Raw genomic sequence first — 25,774 nt, 5'->3', positions numbered from 1 at the left:
GGTTTTAAACATGTAAATGCAAATAATTGTATGTATGTGGTATAACATGGCTAATGTTTTTTTTTTATTTCTATAATTGTATTTACAAGTAAAAACTATGGAATACCACTTCAGTATCCACCCAAACTTTACCACACCACACATTGCCTACTTCAGGGTGTTGGTTCACAAAACCTATTACTATCTATCCAGTACAGATAATTCAGTACAGATGATAACAATAAAACAAAAACAATAAGGAAATATGTATTTACAAACATTTGAAGGTTTTTTTTTTAAATGCATGATCAATCTGTACAGAGACAGTTTTTTTTCAATATATAATTGCACAAGGTACTAATTTGAATTGCAAGTTGCATGAATAAACTCAAATAAGCTTTATGGCTGCTCTCAGTGAAGAAAAATGGATCAAATATTGCAAGTCTCTTCCTTTATTGCACTTATTAACATATTTATAGAAGAGAAAATGCATACACATGTAAATAAATCCATATCAAAAACACACTTTTTAAATGTGAAAATGAAATAACTACTTAAAAAATTTCAAAAATTCTGATTGTATTACTCAAAAAATTAAAACGCTACATTCTAGATAAAGCTAACAGTTATCTTTTTGTGACATTTGCTGTATTTACTTGTGATAGAGAAAAGAAACAGTATATGCTAATTTGTTCTGCATTACATCAGTGGATTTCATAACTGAAGGGGGTCTCATTGGGGGGTTCCGATCCCAGATCCCATTTAGCCTTTTGTCAGATTCCTGTATCCTGCTAACACTATATTCATAAGCAATTCTCATATTTTTGTCATTTCCCAGTTCCCGCAAGACCTCATTTCCTGTTTTCACGACACAATATTTTTACTTTCACGTTTCACGCTTAAAAAATCAGCAATCCCATGTCACCCTTAGACCCCAATGAGACCAACACTGAACACATTTAATATCTATAAAAAAAAAAAAAATGCATGAAAATCTTTTAAAATGCCATATTTGCCTTGTGAGGTCAAATCAATTTTGTATCCATACAATGAACAGTAAGTCAAAACTCTAATTGAAATCACTCCATGAAAAATGACACCTACTTTTTCAAAATTTAAACATCAAACTTAATAATGAAATATCAGAAACTGTTTTGCAAGAGCTGCCATTTCAGAACTTTGATTGAATTTAACAAATCAAGACAATCTAGTCAAACAACAAATAACTGTTAATATTTTAACAAAACATCAAAACCAATCTGGACTTTTTGTTTTGAGAAACAACATATTTCATTTTCTAATGGATAAGAAAAAGAATTTTCAAGGTTGCAGTATGGAACCTATAAAAAGTTATTTTTCAATCAATCAATGACCTTATCTTCTGAACAGCAAAAGTTAAAATTGCAAGGAAACCTCCATTTGTTCATAAGTAACAACATATCAAAATTTTAAATGCATTTTTAACAGTTATCAAAATATTGCACAAAAACAACATTAAAATGCCATTTTCCAATCATTGAAGGAACATAACTCCTGAATGCCAAATTTGAAAATCATCAATATTGAATTTTACATTTTGTAAACATTAACAATATATGCAACTCTAATAGCACGTGTAGAATGGTTCTCAAGTTAAACCAAGGAAACAACATAACGTATCATTTCCCAATTATTCAAGGAACATAACTCCTTAGTTGTAATTGTGAAAAAAGTCAATATTGAACATAATATTTGCCAGCAGCATAACATTAAGTATATTATATTTAAAAAGATTGGTTGAATGGTTCATAACTCATTGCATAGGAAACAACTAGAGGCGACAGTCCACCTTTGGTACTTCTCCAATTAAATAACACGATGTTTGCCAGTAACACAAGTTAAATATCAAAGCTATTCTTTATAAGTGATAAAATTACAGAGATTAGAATGTATAAGAGTTTAGATGGTAATTTATTTAGAGGTAATATTATTACTACAACACAAAGTTTAATCTAAACTTTTGATTATAGGTAGAGGTAAATTTAAAATGAAATGGCATTTTAAAGAAATTATTTGAATCAGAGTATAACTATAATATGTATTATGCAATCATAATAAAATCTCTGAATTATAACAACCATAGTACAAATGTAGTAATTGTAAAAAAGTTAAACATTAGATTCTTGTCTAACAAGCAAAGGAGGTTTAGAGTCAGCTGACTTTTTAGGTGATCGATGATGTCGTGGGGGTGCTACGGGAAGATCAGTAGGTTTTGGCCGAGGAGGAATTTTAGGACCAGATTTCTTCTTTTCTCTGGATTTTGAACTTTTAGGAGGAACAATTGAGTCATCATCTTCCTCAGCCATTGGTGCTGGAGCTTTGATTCCCATGGACCCTAGTATATTTGAGGCTGGACCAGCCAGTCCTTGTTGGGACTCTAGAGATTGTAACATATTTTTGACAACAGTCATATCAATGTCAACAGGTTTGAAGCCATCATCTTCCTCCTCAATACTCTTCTTGCTTTTTTTACCATTACCATTTACCTGTAAAACAAATTTTGACATGCTAACATATGAAACCTTGCAAAAGACATATAAACTCCTCGACTTACTCAAAAAGAAAAACAAACTTATCAAATAACTTCAGGGAGACAAATTTTACAGAGTGTATAAGGTAAACATGGTAAAAATACACATATTTTCATGAAATAATTTTTTTTTAATATTATTTAATTTCTGTTTTTTTTCTCAAAATTTAATGAACATTCCAGCTACATATGTAACCTATTTCAAAATTAAAAGAGAAAAAGTTGTCACACATGTGTTCTAGTTGTTTCAATTTACTTTTTAAGCAATGGCCTAAATTAATCATTCTAGATGTTTCTGTCAGGTTATTCTAAAGACTGCTTATACATTCCCTACAATATATTACCTTTGGTTTTGAAGCCGTGTTTTCTTCTCCACCTACTCTTTCAAAACTTTTACCCACATCTGTTGTGGCTAGTTCCCTGTCCATCATGTTCATATAATCCTTAACTGTAGGTTGTACTGGTCCCTTTCCTTTCTTCCCTGATTTAGACACAGGTGGCCGATCATCAACATCTTCATCAGATTCCTCCCATCCATACTCACTCATGTCAGAACTTGAGGCATCATCATTGTCATTAAACTCTGGTAAGATAAGTCAATACAATGGATTAGTACTCGTGGTACATTCTGTTCTTTTATGTCTTATGAGTTAATTAGCTTAAATAAATGAAATGTACCTGGCCTGTTTTATAAAAAGATACTTCAGCAAAGCATGTTCTTATGCAACTGCAATTTTACATAATAACATAACTAATATTTCTTTTGAATTTAAAAGTCTTTTTCTTTCCTTCAAAGTTGCCAACAGTCAATATTAACTTATGTCTATCAGTATTTGAATTTAAAAGTCTTTTTGTCTTGCATTCTAAGTTGTCAACAGTCAATATAAATGTGTGTGTATCATTATTTATATATAAAACCTACCAAACATTTTCTGCATCTGTGTAATAAACCCAGTACCATCAAACTGTATATCATCATCCTCTCTGGAAAAAATCAAACAATTATTATTAAAAACATGAAAGCTTTACAATTTATTTCATAACAAGAGGCTGTCACACCGACAGCAAACCGGATTTATTAACATTTATTTGTGTCCTGGCAATATCACAAGAACCATTAGTGATGATTAGTGGAAGTGAAAATGGTCCATATCAAATTTGACCTCCATTTTGTCATCAGTATCAACATATTAAAATTTGAAAAGCTTAGATTGAATGGTTTGTGAGTAAATGCAACAACGTGAATGGAAACACCATTTTACGATCTTTCAAGAACCATAACTCCTGAACGGTAAAAGTCAAAATTGTCATTATTGAACTTGACCTCTATTTTTTCATCAGTAACAACATATTAAAATTTGAAAAGCTTTGGTTGAATGGTTCATGAGAAAATGCACAGACACGGCTAGAAACACCATTTTTCAATCTTTCAAGAACCATAACTCCTGAACGGTAAAAGTCAAAATCGTCATTATTGAACTTGACCTCCATTTAGTCATCAGTAACAACATATTAAAATTTGGGAAGCTTTGCTAGAACAGTTCATGCGTAAATGCACGGACACGACTGGAAACGCAATTTTACAATCTTTCAAGAACCATAACTCCTGAACGGTATAAGTCAAAATCGTCATTATTGAACTTGACCTCCATTTTGTCACCAGTAATAACATATTAAAATTTGGGAAGCTTTGGTAGAACAGTTCATGCGTAAATGCACAGACACGACTGGAAACTCCATTTTTCAATCTTTCAAGAACCATAACTCCTGAATGGTAAAAGTCAAAATGGCCATTATTGAACTTGACCTTAATTTAGTTGTCAGTAACAACATATTAAAATTTTAAAAGCTTTGGTTGAACGGTTCATGAGTTAATGCATGGACAACATTTGATTGCCTTCTGCCCACCCAACCAGCAGCCCGCCCGCCGAGCATCCCCAAATCAATAACCGACATTTGTGTCACAAAAATCCGGTTAAAAATGAAAATAAGACAACATAAATAACAATAAATTGTACTAAGAAATGTATTCTATCTATTAGGAAGATTGTTTTGAACTGTACAAGTCTTAACATCAATTTTTTTAAAACTGTACAATTTGACATCAATAAAATACAACCAGGGGATAGTAAAAAAATATGGTCATCATACTCTAATTTTTAGCAAAGAACTTAGATAAGAGAACCACACATTCATTCAAAAATATTTAACCCATCCAGAAAGTTAAAATTCTGCAAACAGAGAAAAAGTATAAAACAATATCCCTCATAAAAAAATAAAATGAAAGATTATTGATTGATTGGTGTTTAAGGCAACTTTCAGCACTATTGTGCTATTTTGTGTAAGTCATTATTGATGAGGGAAGTCAGAGGACCTACAGAGAACCATTGACCTTCAGCAGGAAAACTAACAATCCTAGTCAATTAAGATTGGAGTCAATCACACCTGCCACATAAAAGAATCGAACTCACAACCACAATGTTGACAGGTAAGTGTTGCAGTAGTTGGAATATTTAGACCACTTGGCCACTGAGGCCTTTCAGATTATTTAAATGTGTTGTAGTGCATATAATATCTTTTTTCAATGAACATCAAAATTTGTTGGTAAAAAATGTTTGATGATTTGATCAACATACATACCACAATGGTTGATTAAACCAGTGATTAGTCTAAACTATAATTACATATGAGAAAAGGATCTATATTTACCCTGGGAATTCAGCTCCCTCTACACCAGATACTTTGTTGACAAAAGATTTCATTCCATCACCCATTTTGTTTAAATCTGAAATATCTCCTGTTTTAGCCATGTTAGTTGGATCTAGACCAGATGATTTGAACATTAACTTATCAAGCTCTTCTGGACTTATCTGTAACCAGTTATCATCTGAAAAATTAAGCAAAATAATATAATTATGCTAAAAAGACTTAAACAACTCTGTTTACATCTGGTAATATATATAGATATAAGTAAATGAGGTATAAGTGCCAATGAGACAACTTTCCATTCAAGTAAAAATTTATTAAAGTAAACCATTAAAGGTCCAGGTAGGGCCTGCAACATGGAGACTTGGCTCACACTGAACAGCAAGCTATATAGGTCCATGTTTGCAGCTTTGAGAAATCTTATTTTGATAGATATTAAGAAAAGTGTAAACAATGACTTTATATTCTCAAGCTTTAAACAATTCTAATGTGGTTTAAGAAAAGTGGTGAATACAAGAGATACCCACTTTAAATCACAAAATTTTGTAAGAAAAATTTTATGTGGAATTTTCTACAATTTCATCTGTGACCATTTTCACAAAAAATCTTAAAAATTGATTGTAACTTGTACTGAATTTTTCATGAATTATGAATGTTTTTTCTAGGTAGGTTTTTTTGGTGTAAAGAGTTGATGAATGTGAAAATTACCCATCCAATAAAATATAAAACGACATAAGCACTGTAAAAAACAAGCATAATAATACATGTACTGTAAATTCAGATTCTAATGCAATTAGTTTGTAACGATAATTTTCATTGGACGTTGATAAATATTTTAAGGGGTTAGATTCCTCGTTCTACCAGTCCGTAACTAAGAAAGCCACCATTTTGAATTCTGGGATATGTAATTTCTCAAAAAATGAACAAGATATTCACATTTTGAGCCTCAAAAATCTTCTTTTAGTCTATATTGAAACCATTCTGAAGCGTACGAAAAGTAAAAATATGTTTAGTATTTATGTTTGACATCCAGAGTAAACACATGACGTCACATTGTTTAGATGCTAAAGACAATGCAACAGTTTCGCGGACTTTTTCATTTATGCCATTTTTAAGCCAAAATATTTATCAAATGATATTTATTTTAATATGTGGCATTAGAATGGAGATAACTGTATTGTATTTTAAGCTTGGCCTTCGTAAACTTGATTTTACTGTCGCAAATATCCGTTTACCTATCTCCGCTCCGCGTCGCTCGGTAAACTCAATTTGCGACAGTAAAATCTACGTTTTACGAAGGCCAAGCTTAAAATACAATACAATAATCTCCTAAATTTAATGAGCGCACCTTTATTGTAAATCTTTGACCACTGGCAAAAGTTTCAAATCAAATTAATGCAAGCATTAATTTTTTTAGGTAAAACCACTACAAAAAATGTCATTGCCAGTTTTTATTTATATTGCACATCTGATATAGTCACAATTTGTGCATTAATAAAAACATTGCAATCGTTTCTGAATTTTAAGTACCAATCTCATACCCTACAGGTCGACATGTAAAATGGATTGTCAAATAACACTACAACATACCTCTAAAATTAAAGATCAAGTTATATTTAAAAAAAATCAAAAACAAAAACACCAGTTTTATTTGCAATAAAAAAAAAAACATAAATTGAATGAATAATCATAAATGTGAGTCAGCACACATTTCAATTGTCATATATCTAATAATATAATTTGTGATTTAAGAATCCCAATATAACCTTTGATAGATTAATGATGTCATTGTGTGTATATAGCTCATCAATAGTATTATCTGGGTATTTGTCACTGGTTTAAAAAAAACACATGAACAGCAGACAATTTGCACATATTTTTTTTATGGTTTATTAATTACAAATACATGTATGTTGGGACTGTTGTACATATGAAGTGATTATTTCTAATAACTTTCAACTTTCTAAAAGTTTCTTCAACTAATGATTGAAAACTTATGAAAAGCCTTGTGTTGATTTCTGTAATAAGTTGTTTGTTTTATAAGATGAGGTTATTAGCCTAATGCTTAACCCCCAACTTGGAGGACCAGGGGTTTTGTCATTGAGGTTCCTGTCCTCTAGATCAATTGCATTGCTGGGTTGGTGAGTGGTGATCTACCCAGTTTGTTTAGAGTTCTCTCTCCTAGACAGGTTGCCTTACCTGGCTTACAGCCCCTAACTGGCTGACTATTTACCCATAGCTGGGGCAAGGTTGACGAGTGCTAGGGCATATCCACACACCGGTGGGCCTACACACTGCGTCTTTGGGGTCCTTGCTACTCCAAGATCCTCTACAGTAAAGCCTGAGATACTAGATAATACTTATAATTGGAACCCCCTCTTAATCCTGTGTCCTCCCTTTTTTTAAATAGCTGGATCCAATCCTGCACTCTATATAAAAAGCCCAGTAAGAGAAAATCCCATTTTATCTCATGACATAATTTTAAAATATTAATTTGAAAATGAACCTTATAGAACTGATAACCTTGTCATATTAAACTGTCTAAATACACTTCAGCTATTTAAAAGTACTAACATATGTATCAAAATTGGTAGAATTTAGTTTGACTATATCGGTTGATTTGTAAGAAATAAGTGAAAATAAACATCTTGAGAAAAGAACTTGCTGTAGAGAAAAAGACTGTTGACTACTTCTTTGCTTGGAAAGAAAATAGACATTCAGAAATGGGCGAATAGAGCAGTGGCAGATCCAGGGGGAGGGTTCTGGGGGTTGGAACCCTCCTTTTGTTGGAGCAGATAAATGCATTTTAATGGGTACTTATAGTTGGAACCCCTCTTTATCCTGGATTGGCCCCTCCCCCCTTTTTTTAAATAGCTTGGTCCGATCCTGTAGAGTACTCTAATACCCCTCTCTCTTTAAAATATGATTTGGTAGTTTATATTTTAACTATAAATTCTTGCATTAGGTAAAACTAAACCTGCATATTAAGATTAATCCAATCATTAAAAAGAAAACAGTTTTGCCTATAATCATTTATATGCAAATTTCTTATCTTAAGTTAACAAAATGTACATATCTATTTTATGATGTTCACAAAGTAAATATTGACATTATAATTGTTAATAACTCCCATGCAACGTTTAAACAAAAAAAGAAAAATGTATGGATCTTTTCATCAAACAAACCAGATGCTCCGCAGGGCGTAGCTTTATACGACCGCAGAGGTTGAACCCTGAACGGTTGGGGCAAGTATGGACACAACATTCAAGCTGGATTCAGCTCTAAATTTGGATTGTGATTAGATAGTTGACACAGCATAGGTTTCTGACACAGAATGAATGCGTTCTAATGAAATTAAAATTTTTGTTTTCTCTTAGAGCAATTCACTTTGCTGTTGAATATTATTCCTCTCAAAAAAATGTTTGAAGAAATTTTCTTTTTATTTATGAAATTTAAAATGAGAAAAATTGAACCCAATTTTTTTAATCACATCCCCCTTTCCCTTATTCCAAAACTAATCTCAATTAAAATTTCTAATGGAGTTTGCAACAATTACTACTCATTTAAATACATCATAAAATATTAAGATGTAAAAAAAATGCTTGTTATCACTGAATGGTAAAGATTATTTTAATTTATCAGTTGGTAGTAAAAAGTGAATATACATTGTATATTGTATATATAACAAAGATTTAAGTTGATTCAGGACAAAGAAAGATAACTCCAAATAAAAAAAATTCTTACAATTAGATATTTCTTGCTTACTATTCTGGACAAAGAAAGATAACTCTAATTAAAAACAAAATTGCTATTTCACAATATTTTGCAATAAGATATTTCTTGCCATTGCGCAATACTGTGCAATTGAAAAGACTTGCTATTGCACAAAACTTAATATAATAATTTTAGATCCTGATTTGGACCAACTTGAAAACTGGGCCCAGAATCAAAAATCTAAGTACATGTTTGGATTCAGCATATCAAAGAACCCCAAGATTTCAATTTTTGTTAAAATCAAACTAAGTTTAATTTTGGACCCTTTGGACTTTAATGTAGACCAATTTGAAAACAAGACCAAAAATTAGGAATCTACATACACAGTTAGATTTGGCATATCAAAGAACCCCATTTATTCAATTTTTGATGAAATCAAACAAAGTTTAATTTTGGACCCCGATTTGGACCAACTTGAAAACTGGGCCGATAATCAAGAATCTAAGTACATTTTTAGATTCAGCATATCAAAGAACCCAACCGATTAATTTTTTGTCAAAATCAAACGAAGTTTAATTTTGGACCCTTTGGACCTTAATGTAGACCAATTTGAAAACGGGACCAAAAGTTAAAAATCTACATACACAGTTAGATTCAGCATATCAAAGAACCCCAATTATTCAATTTTGATGAAATCAAACAAAGTTTAATTTTGGACCCTTTGGGCCCCTTATTCCTAAACTGTTTGGACCAAAACTCCCAAAATCATTACCAACCTTCCTTTTATGGTCATAAACCTTGTGTTTAAATTTCATAGATTTCTATTTACTTATACTAAAGTTATGGTGCGAAAACCAAGAAAAATGCTTATTTGGGTCCCTTTTTGGCCCCTTATTCCTAAACTGTTGGGACCTAAACTCCCAAAATCAATATCAACCTTCCTTTTGTGGTCATAAACATTGTGTATAAATTTCATTATTTTCTATTTACTTAAACTAAAGTTATTGTGCGAAAACCAAGAATAATGCTTATTTGGGCCCTTTTTTGGCCCCTAATTCCTTCACTATTGAAACCAAAACTCCCAAAATCAATTCCAACCTTTCTTTTGTGGTCATAAACCTTGTGTCAAAATTTCATAGATTTCTATTAACTTAAACTAAAGTTATAGTGCGAAAACCAAGAAAATGCTTATTTGGGCCCTTTTTGGCCCCTAATTCCTAAAATGTTGGGACCAAAACTCCCAAAATCAATACCAACCTTCCTTTTGTGGTCATAAACCTTGTGATAAAATTTTATAGATTTATATTCACTTTTACTAAAGTTAGAGTGCGAAAAGTGAAAGTATTCGGACGACGACGACGACGACGACGACGTCGACGCCAACGTGATAGCAATATACGACGAAATTTTTTTCAAAATTTGCGGTCGTATAAAAAGCATGTACTAACAACACACCTTCTGCTGTTGAATAATATCAATGGTATGTCACTAAGTACAATATAACAGAATTTAATTTTAATGTTATAACAGAAAATGTGTATATCATGAATTAGTAATTTCTAATTCATTACTCCTCTTCAGTTTTCTATAGTTTTTATACTGTTTTATCGACACCTACTTAATAATATATAAACATTATTTACCAACCTCTTTATAGAACTATACAAAATCATCCACTTACATCAGAATAATATGACTATAAATATTTTTTGTAAGAATCAATGAAATTAACGTACCGTGAATTGTACATATATCGAGAGCCAACAGATGCAAAACATGAAGAGAAACTATCGTCAAATTTCCATTAAATATGAATCAACTGCGGTTACCTTGTATTTAGTCATTTACCTTTCATCAGAAAACTGCAAACAAAACTCCATTACAAAAACCTGCTGGAAACTTAACCTAGTTTTTAATAATAACATTTTCCTTTGAACATGTAATTCTATAAAATGAAGTTTGTCCTTAAAACGTAATAATCAGTAACAGCCTAAGGATATGTATCGATTTTATACCTTGAATTAATAACAGACTAATAAAGTTTCTGTTCACTTCATTACATCTTCTTTGTAAATTGACTCTTCACTTTCATTGTTCTATATTTGGAACATTAGCAATTGTGGGTCATATGAAATTTGATTGTTATGCTATCTGTTTAGATTATCTGTTTCAATTAATATGTCATTTTCATTTTAATATCAAGACGTTTTCCTTAATTTGTGTCCTAACATTCCTTTTCTTGAGATATTTTTAATGACACTATCTAATTTAATAACATTATATTATGTAACCAATCATTACTTGAACTGCCACATTAATAATGTTCAAATTAAGTAACATAAAGAAATGTTAAAGAAACTGAAGTATATAATCATGATAATTATTCAAGGGTATATCTGATTCTCTTGACCACAGCAATTAATCCATGTAAATTGATCTAATCAAATGATTACACAGTATAGACAGAGGACCTAGAATTCTTTAAAATATAATTTTTCAATTAGAAAAAATAGACTGAATACTTTTCTCATAAATTATATATTATCCCTTAAATTACTTTCTCCTACTTTTTTATCATTGAAATATTTAGTTGATTAAAAGGAGGTTTGGGTTATCAATGAGACAGCAACCCAATAATAGTCAAGGTCAAAATAACCAAGTCTATCTCTATGCATATCATCAGTCAAAACCTTTGTGAGATAATCACAAGAGATAACCAAAGATCTTTCATTATACTAAATTCAACAAAACTGGTATATATATACATATCTTATCTGTCTAAGAACAATAACTCAAAATGAATTTAAGTTTGTTGGTTCTTTTTAAGCTTTATAGTAAATATCTTATAAGATATTATGCATGAAATTGCTAACAATGTTATTTTCCAGATAATGTCTATTTCCAAGAGGCGTAACTCATGAAAAAAAAGGTTGCTTCTCTTCCCAAACCTAGCTGCTGGTAAGCTTTTGATATTTTCACAAAAAAAATAGACAGGAAATGTTAATGTGACAGTGCTTACAACCAAATTGTTAATACTAATTACATTTAAAAAGGATAAAATGGGCGTATGTTATTTGCGGTGATTTCATTTTTTCATTTGCACAAATTTTGTATTTGCTCCTAATTGCATTTACAGTTAACATAGGTGAGTTAATACTGACCATACATATCGTAAGGTTAGTAATAATGATCGCGATAAGGTATGCTTATTTTTTCTACACACCTTGATCTTGAATGTCTTTGCAATGGTAAGTCTACAATATTTATAGATGGAACTTTTAAGTGCTGTCCGACATACTTTTATCAGTTATATACTGTACACTGATGTAAAAATGGAAACTACGTATCTTTAATTTACGCTGTTTTACCAGAGGAAGATGAACAGTCTCACGAAGTGTTGGTAAATAATTTGCGAAAAATTTAATGTTTGTAAAATTGGCTATCGGAAGAGGTCTATGATGATAAATGAAAAATAACATTTACCTGTCACTTACCTGTAAAAAGATTGACGCAAAGGAAACGCAGATCAGTGCAAATGTAAAACGCCAGATAAACTCTGTTCAAGGTATTGGCTAACAGGAAAGAGTATACCTGACAGTGTACACACATACAACTCATAACTGTCAAGCTACTGACCAAATTTGAAATCATTCTGTTCAGAAATACCAGAAAAATGTGTAACATAATTGATTGTTGGACGTCAAACTGAAAAATACCAACCATCAGGAGGTTTGAGATCTGTCTCAGCATCTCTCAGTTGTTCTATATCTACTGTTATCCTATCTAAGATATCTAATACTTCTTCTCCTTGGCAGCTGGTATCGTCACTTCTGTTGATATAAAGACAGGAAATTGATGAACTAATATAACAAGAGGTTGTGAGTTCAAGCACAGCTCATGTCAAGATGCTTTGACTCTTTATCTATGACTCTTATCTTAACTGAATAGGATTTCACATTTTTCTGTATTTATAAATGGCATTCTAGTCATCATAAATATTTTCAATAAAATTACATGTTTTTACAAATCCTGAAAACTACAGCTGTATTTTTTTCTGAAATGATACAAAAAAGCATAGACTAACAGAATTTTGCTGGAAAAATAATACATATACTTCAAAATTATTCAAAAAAATTATTATCCAAAAATGAAAATAAATTACCTATTTGTCGACTCTATCTGTTCCAAGAAGAATTGTCTGGCCTTTTCTAACAACTGTTTATATAATATAGATCCCTCTAACTCATTCTAAAAAGTACAATTCATAACATCATAAGGTGATTGACAATATATTTTGGTTTAAATAATGATTGATCAGAAATTACTGTAACAATACAGTGTTACTAACATGTTGTACAAAGTCCAATATATCATTATCAAATGAAAGGTTATTTTAACAATCGGCATCCACTTAAATTTTTCTGAAAATTACATAATAATATCATTGCAGAACTAAAATATACATGTTCAAATTAGAAGATGATCGTTTTATTACATTGTTTAAATCTCTGAAATTGAACCTCAAGAATACCACATAATCATGTTACAAAAACATCCGTTCTGATAAAATACAATTAGTTTTTGCCATCAGTGCATGCAACAGGAGGATGTTTATGGTAGATTGAAATTATTTCTTTCCAGTTTTAATTTAACTCTCTCTATCTCTACATTCTTCAGATACAGTGATTTCCATTTCTTATCAATCAAAGTTATCATGCCCAACATTTTAAAAACAAAAACGAAAACATTTCATTCTTCAAACACTATACTTAGCCAAGGATTTGTATAGTACTAACTATACAAATCCTTGACTTAGCACAGTAACCATAGTTATGATAACAATTAATAGAGATAAACAAAGGATTTGGTTGATCTAGCAATAAAAAAAATACCTCCATCTTTGCTTTTCAAAATATCTGAATACTTAAAAGGATGTGTTTAATTGGTACATCCAGAAACAATTTTATTTGTTGAGGTAACTAATGGGACATAACTCTTTGTTAAATTTTAAATAAAAATCAGAAGAAAAAAAAATCTTATCAAAATTTCAAAACAATACTTTAATTATCATCAGTAGACTAAAAGTATGACTGATGAAAAAACTGATGTATATATCCCTTACTTATCCCATTTGAGGTTAAACCAGATGCTCCGCAGGGCGTAGCTTTATACGACCGCAGAGGTTGAACCCTGAACTGTTGGGGCAAGTATGGACACAACATTCAAGCTGGATTCAGCTCTAAATTTGGATTGTGATTAAATAGTTGACACAGCATAGGTTTCTGACAGAGAATGAATGTGTTCTAATGAACTTAAAATTTTTGTTTTCTCTTAGAGCAATTCACTATGCTGTTGAATATTAATCCTCTCAAAAAAATGTTTGAAGAAATTTTCATTTTATTTATGAAATTTCATTTCAAGTGAGAAAATTGAACCCATTTTTTTTAATTACATCCCCCTTTCCCTTATTCCAAATTAATCTCAATTAAATTTCTAATGGAGTTTGCAACAATAACTACTCATTTAAATACATCATAAAATATTAAGATGTAAAAAAACTGCTTGTTATCACTGAATGGTAAAGATTATTTTAATTTATCAGTTGGTAGTAAAAAGTGAATATACATTGTATATAACAAAGATTTGAGTTGATTCTGGACAAAGAAAGATAACTCCAATTAAAAAAAAATATTGCTATTTCACAATATTGTGCAATTAGATGTTTCTTGCCATTGTGCAATACTGTGCAATTGAAAAGACTTGCTATTGCACAATACTTAATATAATATTTTAGATCCTGATTTGGACCAACTTGAAAACTGGGCCCATAATCAAAAATCTAAGTACATGTTTGGATTCAGCATATCAAAGAACCCCAAGATTTCAATTTTTGTTAAAATCGAACTAAGTTTAATTTTGGACCCTTTGGACTTTAATGTAGACCAATTTGAAAACAGGACCAAAACTGAAGAATCTACATACACAGTTAGATTTGGCATATCAAAGAACCCCATTTATTCATTTTTTTATGAAATCAAACAAAGTTTAATTTTGGACCCCGATTTGGACCAACTTGAAAACTGGGCCAATAATCAAGAATCTAAATACATTTTTAGATTCAGCATATCAAAGAACCCAACCGATAATTTTTTTGTCAAAATCAAACTAAGTTTAATTTTTGACCCTTTGGACCTTAATGTAGACCAATTTGAAAATGGACCAAAAATTAAGAATCTACATACACAGTTAGATTCTGCATATCGAAGAACCCCAATTATTCAATTCTTGATGAAATCAAACGAAGTTTAATTTTGGACCCTTTGGGCCCCTTTTTCCTAAACTGTTAGGACCAAAACTCCCAAAATCAATACCAACCTTCCTTTTATAGTCATAAACCTTGTGTTTAAATTTCATAGATTTCTATTTACTTGTACTAAAGTTATGGTGCGAAAACCAAGAAATATGCTTATTTGGGTCCCTTTTTGGCCCCTTATCCCTAAACTGTTGGGACCTAAACTCCCAAAATCAATACCCACCTTCCTTTTGTGGTCATAAACATTGTGTATAAATTTCATTGATTTCTATTCACTTAAACTAAAGTTATTGTGCGAAAACCAAGAATAATGCTTATTTGGGCCTTTTTTTGGCCCCTAATTCCTAAACTGTTGAAACCAAAACTCCCAAAATCAATCCCAACCTTTCTTTTGTGGTCAGAAACCTTGTGTCAAAATTTCATAGATTTCTTTTAGTTTAAACTAAAGTTATAGCGCGAAAACCAAGAAAATGCTTATTTGGGCCCTTTATGGCCCCTAATTCCTAAAATGTTGGGACCAAAACTACCAAAATCAATCCCAACCTTCCTTTTGTGGTCATAAACCTTGTGTTAAAATTTCATAGATTTCTATTCACTTTTACTAAAGTTAGAGTGCGAAAACTAAAAGTATTCGGACGACGACGACAACGATGACAACGACGACTCAGACGACGACGCCAACGTGATAGCAATATACGACGAATTTTTTTTCAAAATTTGCGGTCGTATAAAAATATATAAGGTAGCACTCCACAGTTAGATGTGTAGTTTCAAATTTTGGCCCCTGTGGATTTTTCAAATATGAGAGCTCATGTGCAATAAAATTCATTTTTGGATAGCTGAGTGTTAAAATAGCCTTTGTATTGGGTTTATATGAACATCAAGATTATGTTATGTATGTAATATATGCTGTTTTCTATAGGACAGTCCGTATTTGCATGTCCCTACATACATTGGTCCGGCAAATTGTAATGTTTTTTTTCCAACTTTTTATCGCACGAACTTTGTGATTGGATTTTATTAAGAAATGAGGCGAAACACACCCATTTTTTATTATATCATTAGAAGGATTTATGAATACAGTTTCTAAAAAAGGTATCACTCAAAGGCATTGAAATTCTAGTTTGATCCAAATTTTTGGGGGATATGTGACATGTTCACACCCTTTTTGCAATATTGTAAATAAATGCAGAATGTTGCCATGGATACACATTAAAGGAATAAATTTTCATTCTTTTAACTTTTGAAAATTAAATCTATGAAATATACTGATTACATACATATGCACATGTACAACACAAACAGTTAGGTTAATGTATTAGAAATCCAGGATAAGGAGATGATAAAACATTTTGTGGCTCATTTTTAATTTTATTTTCTAACTGTGGAGTGATACCTAAGTCTTGTAAGGAAGACCATGTGAAATCTCAAACAATGTCAAAGTGGAAAGGGATTAATATAAGTTGCAAAACTTGTTTCCCAATCCACTATAGTAAATAAATACTATAGTAAATAAATATGTTTAAACTAAACAATATCAGCATAAATGTGAACTTCATGCTGATGTGGGAAGACCCAATATAAAATTATCTTGTCTTATGCTCAGATGACACCAAAATTCAAAGATACTTCAAATCAAAGACCACATTTAAAGCTCTCAAACTACTACCAAAACAATCTCACAAGATTTCATCATTACTATGATACATTGATTTAAATTGATTTTTACATTTTTCTAGTTAACTAAGTGAAAAGTAAACAGATATGTTTCAGAAAACAGGAAGCATGTGTCTGGCAGATCTGAGAGGCACATTAGATATTAGAAGTTATTAGTCAAGCTGCTGACCAGATAGAAATTCATTTTGTTCAGTAGTATACTGGCAAATGACTGGGAAAAATATGTGACAAAAATGTCAAGTTAATGCAGGGGCCAGCTGAAGGACACCTCCGGGTGTGGGAATTTCTCGCTACATTGAAGACCTGTTGGTGACCTTCTGCTGTTGTTTTTTTTATGGTCGGGTTGTTGTCTCTTTGACACATTCCCCATTTCCATTCTCAATTTTAACATATTGAACAATTTAAAGTCATAAGTTTTTCTTTAAATCAAATATTTTTTCCGATTTTGGGTAAATTTTTTCTTCAAATATCACAACAATATCTACAGAAACAGGTATCTCTTCATGACCCCCAAATAAACATATTTTACCCGTCTTTATAAAATCTAATTTAGCACTGTCAGATAATGATAGATTTATTAACTATAACTACCAACATTATTGGTCAATAATAGCTTGATGAGAAAAAATTACCAATTTATTACATATTTAGTATTGATTAAATAGACAATCAACTGATGAAATGTCAATTTCAAGGTTAAAATTAATTTCTTAATTCATTTGATTAAGTGTTTAGTTTTCTGTATAATTTGTTATCTAAAACTTTGAAGGCTGCAATCAATAAACCAATAACATTGTTATTAATCAAATTAAGTAACAGGATAACTATGCTACAGGTACATTTCTCACCTGTGACACATAGATTGATTTAACTTTTGGTGTTTAATGCCACTTCAAACACCTTTGGGTATTTTATGACACTCAGTTTATATTGGTGGACGCGGCAGAATGGGCTGTTTTTTCTTCAAAAAGTGTGTGTAATATTTGCCTGGAATTAGTGCCATTTCAGCATTTTCTTGAGCTTACTGTTTTTTTCAATCATTTTTGTGCTTACTATTTGTCATTGTAAAACCAGAATTTCTACTTATTACCAATTTTCGACTTGTTAAAATGTGGTTTAGAAGAGCATTTCTATTTAAATGCCTCTTACCTATCACCCTATAAAACAAGAATGTGTCCATAGTACATGGATGCCCCACTCCCATTTTTTATGTTCAGTGGACCGTGAAATTGGGTTAAAAAATATAATTTGGCATTCAAATTAGAAAGATCATAACCTAAATAACACCTGAAAAAAATTTCAAGTTGATTGGACTTCAACTAAATCAAAAACTACCTTCACCAAAAACTTTAACCTGAAATTTGCACTATCATTTTCTATGTTCAGTGGACGGTGAAATTGAGGTATTAGAAAGATCATATCATAGGGAACATATGTAATAAGTTTGAAGTTGATTGGACTTCTACTTCATCCAAAACTACCCTGACCAAAAACTTTAACCTGAACGAACAGAAGGACGGATGGACAAACTGACGCAGAGACCAGAAAACATAATGCCCCTCTAGGCCTCTACTATTGTAGGTGGGGCATAAAAAACACATATCAGAAAATTGACAGTAACTTTTTAGCACTGCAATCACCCCTATTGTACTTTAAAAATGTAAATTGTATTTGATGATAATTCATAACATATATAAAGGTTGAGAGGGAACACGGATGTGGCCTCTTTCAATTGTGACAAAAATCATCTGAAAAGTGACATATTATGGCATATTTGATAGATTTTCCATTTTTAAGCTTGAATTTGAGCATCTTTTATGACTAAACCATTTAAAATCTTTCACAAACTAATTGAATTGACTGAAGTAGACACTAAGTGTTTAAAAAGTGTCCAAAATATTTCAACCTGAAGTTTAAGGCCAAAATCAGTCCATACCGGTTCTTCTCCTTTGTATCACATCAGATATTACTTTTCTAAATAAATTGCTTTTCTGAGTACAGTTGGATACAACCACAGAGGTCCAACCCTGAACAGTTAGGGCAAAAATTGACACATTATTCCTGCTCGATACAGGTATGAATTTTGATTGTAATTTAAATATTTGATACATAATAAATTTCAGACACAGAATAACTGCAGTTACTATTAAAAGAACTTAGAATTGTTTTTATGATTTGAATTTATATTCATTTTTTTGCTTTTGTGTACTTTACTATGCTGCTGTGAAACAAAACCCAGATCACAACACCATAAAGAAAAAGAAAAAATAACCCTCACCCTTTTTTTCTGCTTTTGAGAAATACACAATGCTGTTGCAAATTGAAAATTGACCCCTCCCCTATAATTTGTTTTTACCCCCCTTTTTATCCTAATTCTAAACAGTTTGAACCATAACCCCCAAAGCCAATCATAACCATCCCTTTGTGGTATGGAAACTTGTGGTATAATTTCAGAGAGATCTATACACAGTTCCATAATTTATTGTGTGGAAACTGAAAAATGCTTCTTTGTGCCCCTCTTTGGCCCCTTATTCCTTAACTGTTAGGACCATAACCCCCAAAATCAATCTCAACCTTCCTTTTGTGGTTATAAACCTTGAGTTTAAATTTCATAGATTTCTAATTACTTATGCTAAAGTTATTGTCCAGAAACCAAATGTCTTTGAAGACACGGACCCCAGCTGCTGACCTGATACCAATACATGACTGCAAAATTTTTTGCAGTCATACAAACATGGAGAATATGTCCACAGTACACAGATGATGCCTGTGCTTGCATATAACTATATAAATGGACATTACAGACGAATGAACATAAGGACAGATGTACAGACAGAAAAGGGAAACACTTAATGTCCACTCTGCTGCATTGGGGGAATAAAAAATAATAGTTCTACGTTAAAATGTTTAAATTCCTGGTCAAAGCCTAAAAATTATATTTCACTATGAAGCAGTAATACTGTAACCATACTATTAAAAAATGTTACTTGCTTATCATTTTATATAAATTCTCCCAACCCTATTTATAATACATACTACTCATCAGTATAAATATCAATTTTTCAATTATTTGTCCAACATATAAAAATCAGAAAATCAGAAAATAAAAGCAGTGTATTAAATAAATAATCTCCTTACCTTGAAGTAGCCATGTTTGATCAGAGATTTGAGGTATCGTTCCCATCTAACATCATCTACTGATGAGTTGTGACCATTGGAATTTTGATCTGGTCTCTCAGAACACTTTGCACATAAAATCTCGAAGCCATGAGCCTGCCAAAATATAACAATATATAATTTAATTTCTAGTAGGTTTGATTTGTATGTAGGATAGGCAAACTAAATGCAAAATTTTAATAATTAGGTAAGGAGTTAATAAAAACTTTATTCTTACCTTTATTGGAGCTAGATATGGAATATTAACTGTCTGATGTGTGTCATTGTGACTAAGTGGAATTGTTTGTACTTTACAACATAATCATTACAACACACATCTCTGATATTCCACAATAAAGTTTCTGAATACTGAACAAAAAAAGACCTAACAAATGTCACCCAAACTATAACAAAATTGGTCTTATGGACCAAAATATCACTGAACCAGCTGTTCCATCTTTCAAGATTTTAAAAGTACATGTAACAAAATGTTTTCTTCCGAAATTTGGTAAAACAGACTCAAATGGGCATAAAAAGTTCACTGGTTTTCTTGTTTGATTTTTTCACTTCTGAGACTTACAGCTTTCCTTAAAGTATCGATTTTGCACATTTGTTAAACCATTACAGTATAAAAACAAGAATGTGTCCAAAGTACACAGATGTCCCACTCACATTATCATTTTCTATATTCAATGGACCGTGAAATTGGGTAAAAAATATAATTTGGCATTAACATTAGAAAGATCATACCATAGTGAACATGTGTACTAAGTTTCAAGTTGATTGGACTTTAACTTCATCAAAATCTACCTTGACCAAAAAATTTAACCTGAAACTCGCACTTTCATTTGCTATGTTCAGCGGACCATGAAATTGGGGTCAAAAGTCTAATTTAGCTTTGAAATTAGAAAGATCATAGCATAAGGAACATGTGAACTAAGTTTCAAGTTTATTGGACTTCAACTTCATCAAAAACTACCTTGACCAAAAACTTTAACCTGAAGCAGGACGGACGGACAGATGCATAAACCATAAAACATAATGCCCCTCTACTATCGTAGATGGGGCATAAAAATACTTGATTACATCTTTGTCTATTTGATTTACCAGATGCAAACTGCCTTAATCCTAATGTAAAAATATACATAATCTGAAACTCACCAATTTCATTCCTAGATCATGTGACAAATATTTAGGGTTGGATGTGCTGGGCATCTGAAATCCACTGCGCTTGTCAGGTTGAAATTCTTGTTGTACCAGCTGAGCATACAAACATCTTGTGAATTTTACCTGTAAAGATATTGTGGTTAGACTAATATGTCATAGATGATTTCAAAAAAAAATCTTTATTTAATTTCCTACAGTTCAAAATCTTTGCAACAAAGCTGTAAACACAGATATTTGACTAAATAATCGTTGATATAGTAATATGTCTTGCCTTTTGGCTTATAAAGAAAAAGACTATCCCATGGACAGCAAGCACATTGCTTATTTGGTCATAGTCACTGGAACGCAATTTAGTGGAAGGGCCTTAAAATAATTAATAAACTGATATGTACAGCAATGCAACTTTATAGAAAAATTTTGTTATTTATCTTAAGTAGTTCCCATCAATCTAACTTAATTTAATTTAACAGAGAGTCAATTAAGTTTAGAGGGTAGTTTATCTTTTTATATTGTCACCATGCTATGGGAACGGGACCAAATATGATTGCCAAGAGTCTTGTCGAAATTCTATGTGAAATTTATTGGTTTGATTGATACTGATGACTGACATTCTTATACATGTTTGCAAGTTTTCCTGACATCACTTAAAATCTCATAATTTTGCAAAATTGTGCATTGCAATCAAAAAAGTCTGACGTCCATAAAAATTTTAAAACGACAAAAACTCAATTGTATCAAACTTACCCTAGATACCACTCTGGTTCCTGGTCTAAAATATCTCATTGTTCTACATGCCTGAAAATATTCACAAATTACATTTCTTTTAAAGTTATTTGTGTTAAACAATGTGGGAACATGTATACATAACTAGACCGAAGCAAACACAGCATGTTGACGTCAAAAGTTGAAAAATTAGCAAAGTACATTCACGCATACACAATTCATATTACGCCATTTGATGCCACCAATATTTCTATCATGTAATTAGAGTTGAAAATGGAATAAAGATATACATCTAAACTTCAAAATAAATATTCACTTAGAATACATGCATTAGGCTGTTCCAATTTTATTAAATTTTCCAAAATGAATAACAGTTACACCACATATAAATGCAAAGTGCAGTTAAAACGCATCTTTCAGAAATATCATTCAAAAAACTAAAATATTGGGCCATAAAAAAGATTTGTTTAACTCTATACACACGATACAGTCAAACCACAGTGACCACTATTAAAAGTAATGTATCTTAGCATGTCTTCCTTTTCTTGTAATATGCATTTTAATAAGTTTTGTTTCTATCATGTCCTATGGTTGAACTATTTATACAGCCTTGACTGAATGCAATTTCATAAACTTTGTAGTTTTTAATATATTTACCTTCAAGTCTATTGGATCTCTGTAGTAGAATGCATTAACCCCTGCAGCTATCAATGATGGTTTTGTATCTAAAACAACAGCAAGATTGGCTGGGATGTAACAGTGGGCATAATGGACTTCTTTCTTCACTCTATCAGATAATCTACATATACATGTACAATCAAATCATATTTTACCGTAAATCATGACATCAAATGGTGGCAAATCATACATGTTCTAAATGTACATTCATGGATCAAAGTGAAATGTTGCTACTTCACTTTTTTTATGTTCATCTAACTAAGTAAGCTTTACTACTCATATTGTTTTACCTTTGTATTTTTGAAGTTATGTTTTGAATGTAATAAACAGTATTCAAACCAGGATTATATTTTTTTTTAATTCAAGCGTTGTCACAGTCTATGCATATAAATACATGATATATGATTTATTTTTTAATTGAAACATTTTCTAGGTAAGCTGGCATGTTAATCATATCTTATCTCGTATCTGTACTATTTTGAAAAGAAAAAGACAACAATAATTGTCTTCCTGACCATTTAAATAGCCATGGTTGTCATGTTTTGTAGGATGGACGGTTAAAACCTACCTATCAAATCTTTGCATTGTCTGACAGCATTATTTATCTCAGTGCTAGCCAGTGTGGCAGTGAAATAGTTTCTGACACATTTCCTTTGGGATTGTGTTTTATCTGTGCATGGAATTATGGGAATGGACAGTTAAAACTTACCCATCAAACCTTTGTTTGACAGCATTATTTATCTCTGTGCTAGCCAGTGTGGCAGTGTTATAGTTTCTGACACATTTCACTGCATACTGTATTTCAGGTACACCACTAGGGAGGGTGGTTATCTGTGCAGGTGATTGAGGAAAAGGAATAATGTGCAGGTTTCCTTGAAAAATATAAACCTGAAAATATAAACAATTGGTTAAATTTGCATTTTTTATGTATTCTTCATAAATGAGTTTATATGTTAAACAGGGTATAATTATTTGTTGTTCAATATATTAAACAATTTTAATTTTTTTAAACCGAAATTATACACTTGATAAATACTGTTTCTAAATATGTCAGATTTGTAACTGAATGAATATTTCCAGTGACAAATTGCAAACTGAAAAGATGTTTTTGTGGTGTTGGTTTTTTTTAGCATCTTAAGTTTTTTTAGCAGTGTTTTATAATCTCTACTATATGTAGAAGCAGTTCTTCCTATGAAATATGTTTATATCAACAAAATATGCTATAAATCAAGAAATATATACTCTATTTTCAGCAGTATCAGGTTCCAGCCATTTTGGGAGATTGTCAGCAGCCTCTATCAGCATAAACTCTTCATCACTATCCTTAATTCTGAATAAGAAAACATAACACTGAGTAACATCTTGTTTATAATATAATAATCACAAAACAAAAAGATGGAAATTATTAAAGTGTTAAAACTTGTGCAATGATACTGATAAAATATTTCAATTAATATAAGTTCCTTCATCTTTTAAGTTCCAAATGGAAAAAAAAACAGGAATACTGGATATTTTTCCACTGAACAAAAATAAAACTACAGTCAGCCATTATTTCTTCCTAACAAATTTTTAAACAGAATATTTGATCCAGCAGGAACACATATTACAGCATTGATCATTCAGGTTTTAAATGAATATGTGCATACTAAATCTTTATAAATTTTTGCTATCTAAAATATATACCAGCTTAAAAAAACTTACTTTGCAACTAAGCCATCAAATTGTTTGGTTAATGTGAATAATAGGTAAACAATAAGCCATTCATCCTCAACATTATCACCGTAACAGGTTTTTCCATACAGGTGAGGTGGTAAATTATCTAAAAATAAAGAAATGATTTTACAAATATTTTGTTTAAATATTATAATATAAATTTAAACTTCATCGTCAGAATGTCTTGTAACAAAAAATTCATGCTTTAAAATTTTAGAAAATTTCTTTTCTTTCTTTCTTCAACCATATAGTCGCCGTCACGTAAAATTGGCACCATGATTTTTGTCAAAATTTTCTTAAATATCGACCGCGTTTACTTGAGATCATGTTTTTCAATTAGCGGAATAAAAATCCAATCCAAATATATACTACTGTCCTACCTTTTATTGTGTTTGCACTGTATAATCCTGACCTTCACATTTTTCGAGATTGTTTTCATTGTAAAAACGCCATCTTGGTTTCTATGAGGATCCCTTACTACATAACATTCGTTACTCTCCGGTAATATCATTGTCATTGATGATACGATTTCCAGCGCTTTTTACATAAAGATGACGAACAGCTCCGAGAGACACAAGAAAATTGAGAGCATGTGGACTCCACGGTAACACTTCTGGTAATAACAATGTCGGATTCCACCATACAAAATAATCTTGGATTTTGTGAAGGTCAGGATTATACAATGCAAACACAATAAAAGGTAGGACAGTAGTATATATTTGGATTGGATTTTTATTCCGCCAATCAAAAAACATGATCTCGAGTAAACGTGGTTGATATTTAAGAAAATTTGGACAAAAATCATTGTGCCAATTTTACGTGACGGCGACTATAGTGTCAACCATTTTAGGGATCTTTTTGTTGTCTCGGCTAGCTAAACAATAAAAGTTATTTACTGTACTTATGATAAAGTAGTCCAAATAATTATGACGTCTTGAAAGGCTATTATAACTATTTGGACTAATGATATAGGCTTTGGTGTCCAGTGGCAAATATTAGACATGTTTATAATGCATGTTCAGGACAATTTAACTCAGACATGCCTGAGTCTAAGTACTTGACTGAACAATAATGAAAATACCTTACATCTTGAGCAAATTTTAAAGAAGGGTTACAATTTGTTTGGTGATTGAAGGTCAGACAGGAATGCATTATAAAAGTAAACAAAGTAACCTTTTTCAGTCACAGCAGTCAAATTAAACTGCTCTTTTTGCCAAATGTGGTCGACAATTGTTGAACTAACAAAAGCAAGATAAGTGTCAATATATTCAAGTAGAATTTTTCGCTTTGTCTCTTGACATAAAGATGTGTCAACCAAGGGGAAAAGCCAATATTCAGAAGCATCGTCGGGTAGACGATCTTTCTTTTCTGCCATGCTA

The 25,774-nt window shown here is 31.3% G+C and overlaps 1 protein-coding gene across 1 annotated transcript; it reads right to left on the bottom strand.

The window, feature by feature from the left end:
- Positions 1–1,673: 1,673 nt before the first annotated feature.
- LOC134725327 (protein ecdysoneless homolog) lies at positions 1,674–25,774 on the bottom strand. The gene is made up of 14 exons (XM_063589047.1): positions 25,569–25,774; positions 24,384–24,501; positions 23,925–24,012; positions 23,392–23,570; positions 22,662–22,803; positions 22,026–22,076; positions 21,276–21,404; positions 20,097–20,231; positions 13,131–13,216; positions 12,689–12,798; positions 5,258–5,435; positions 3,471–3,532; positions 2,893–3,131; positions 1,674–2,504 (listed from the first exon to the last, which is right to left on the bottom strand). The coding sequence occupies exons 1-14, from the start codon at positions 25,768–25,770 to the stop codon at positions 2,127–2,129; spliced, it is 2,097 nt and encodes a 698-aa protein (XP_063445117.1). The 5' UTR covers positions 25,771–25,774; the 3' UTR covers positions 1,674–2,126.

Source organism: Mytilus trossulus, chromosome 7, assembly GCF_036588685.1.
Source record: "Mytilus trossulus isolate FHL-02 chromosome 7, PNRI_Mtr1.1.1.hap1, whole genome shotgun sequence".
NCBI lineage: Eukaryota > Metazoa > Mollusca > Bivalvia > Mytilida > Mytilidae > Mytilus > Mytilus trossulus.
The sequence above is the reverse complement of the archived record's forward strand: the minus strand, read 5'-3'. Positions and strand labels throughout refer to the sequence as shown.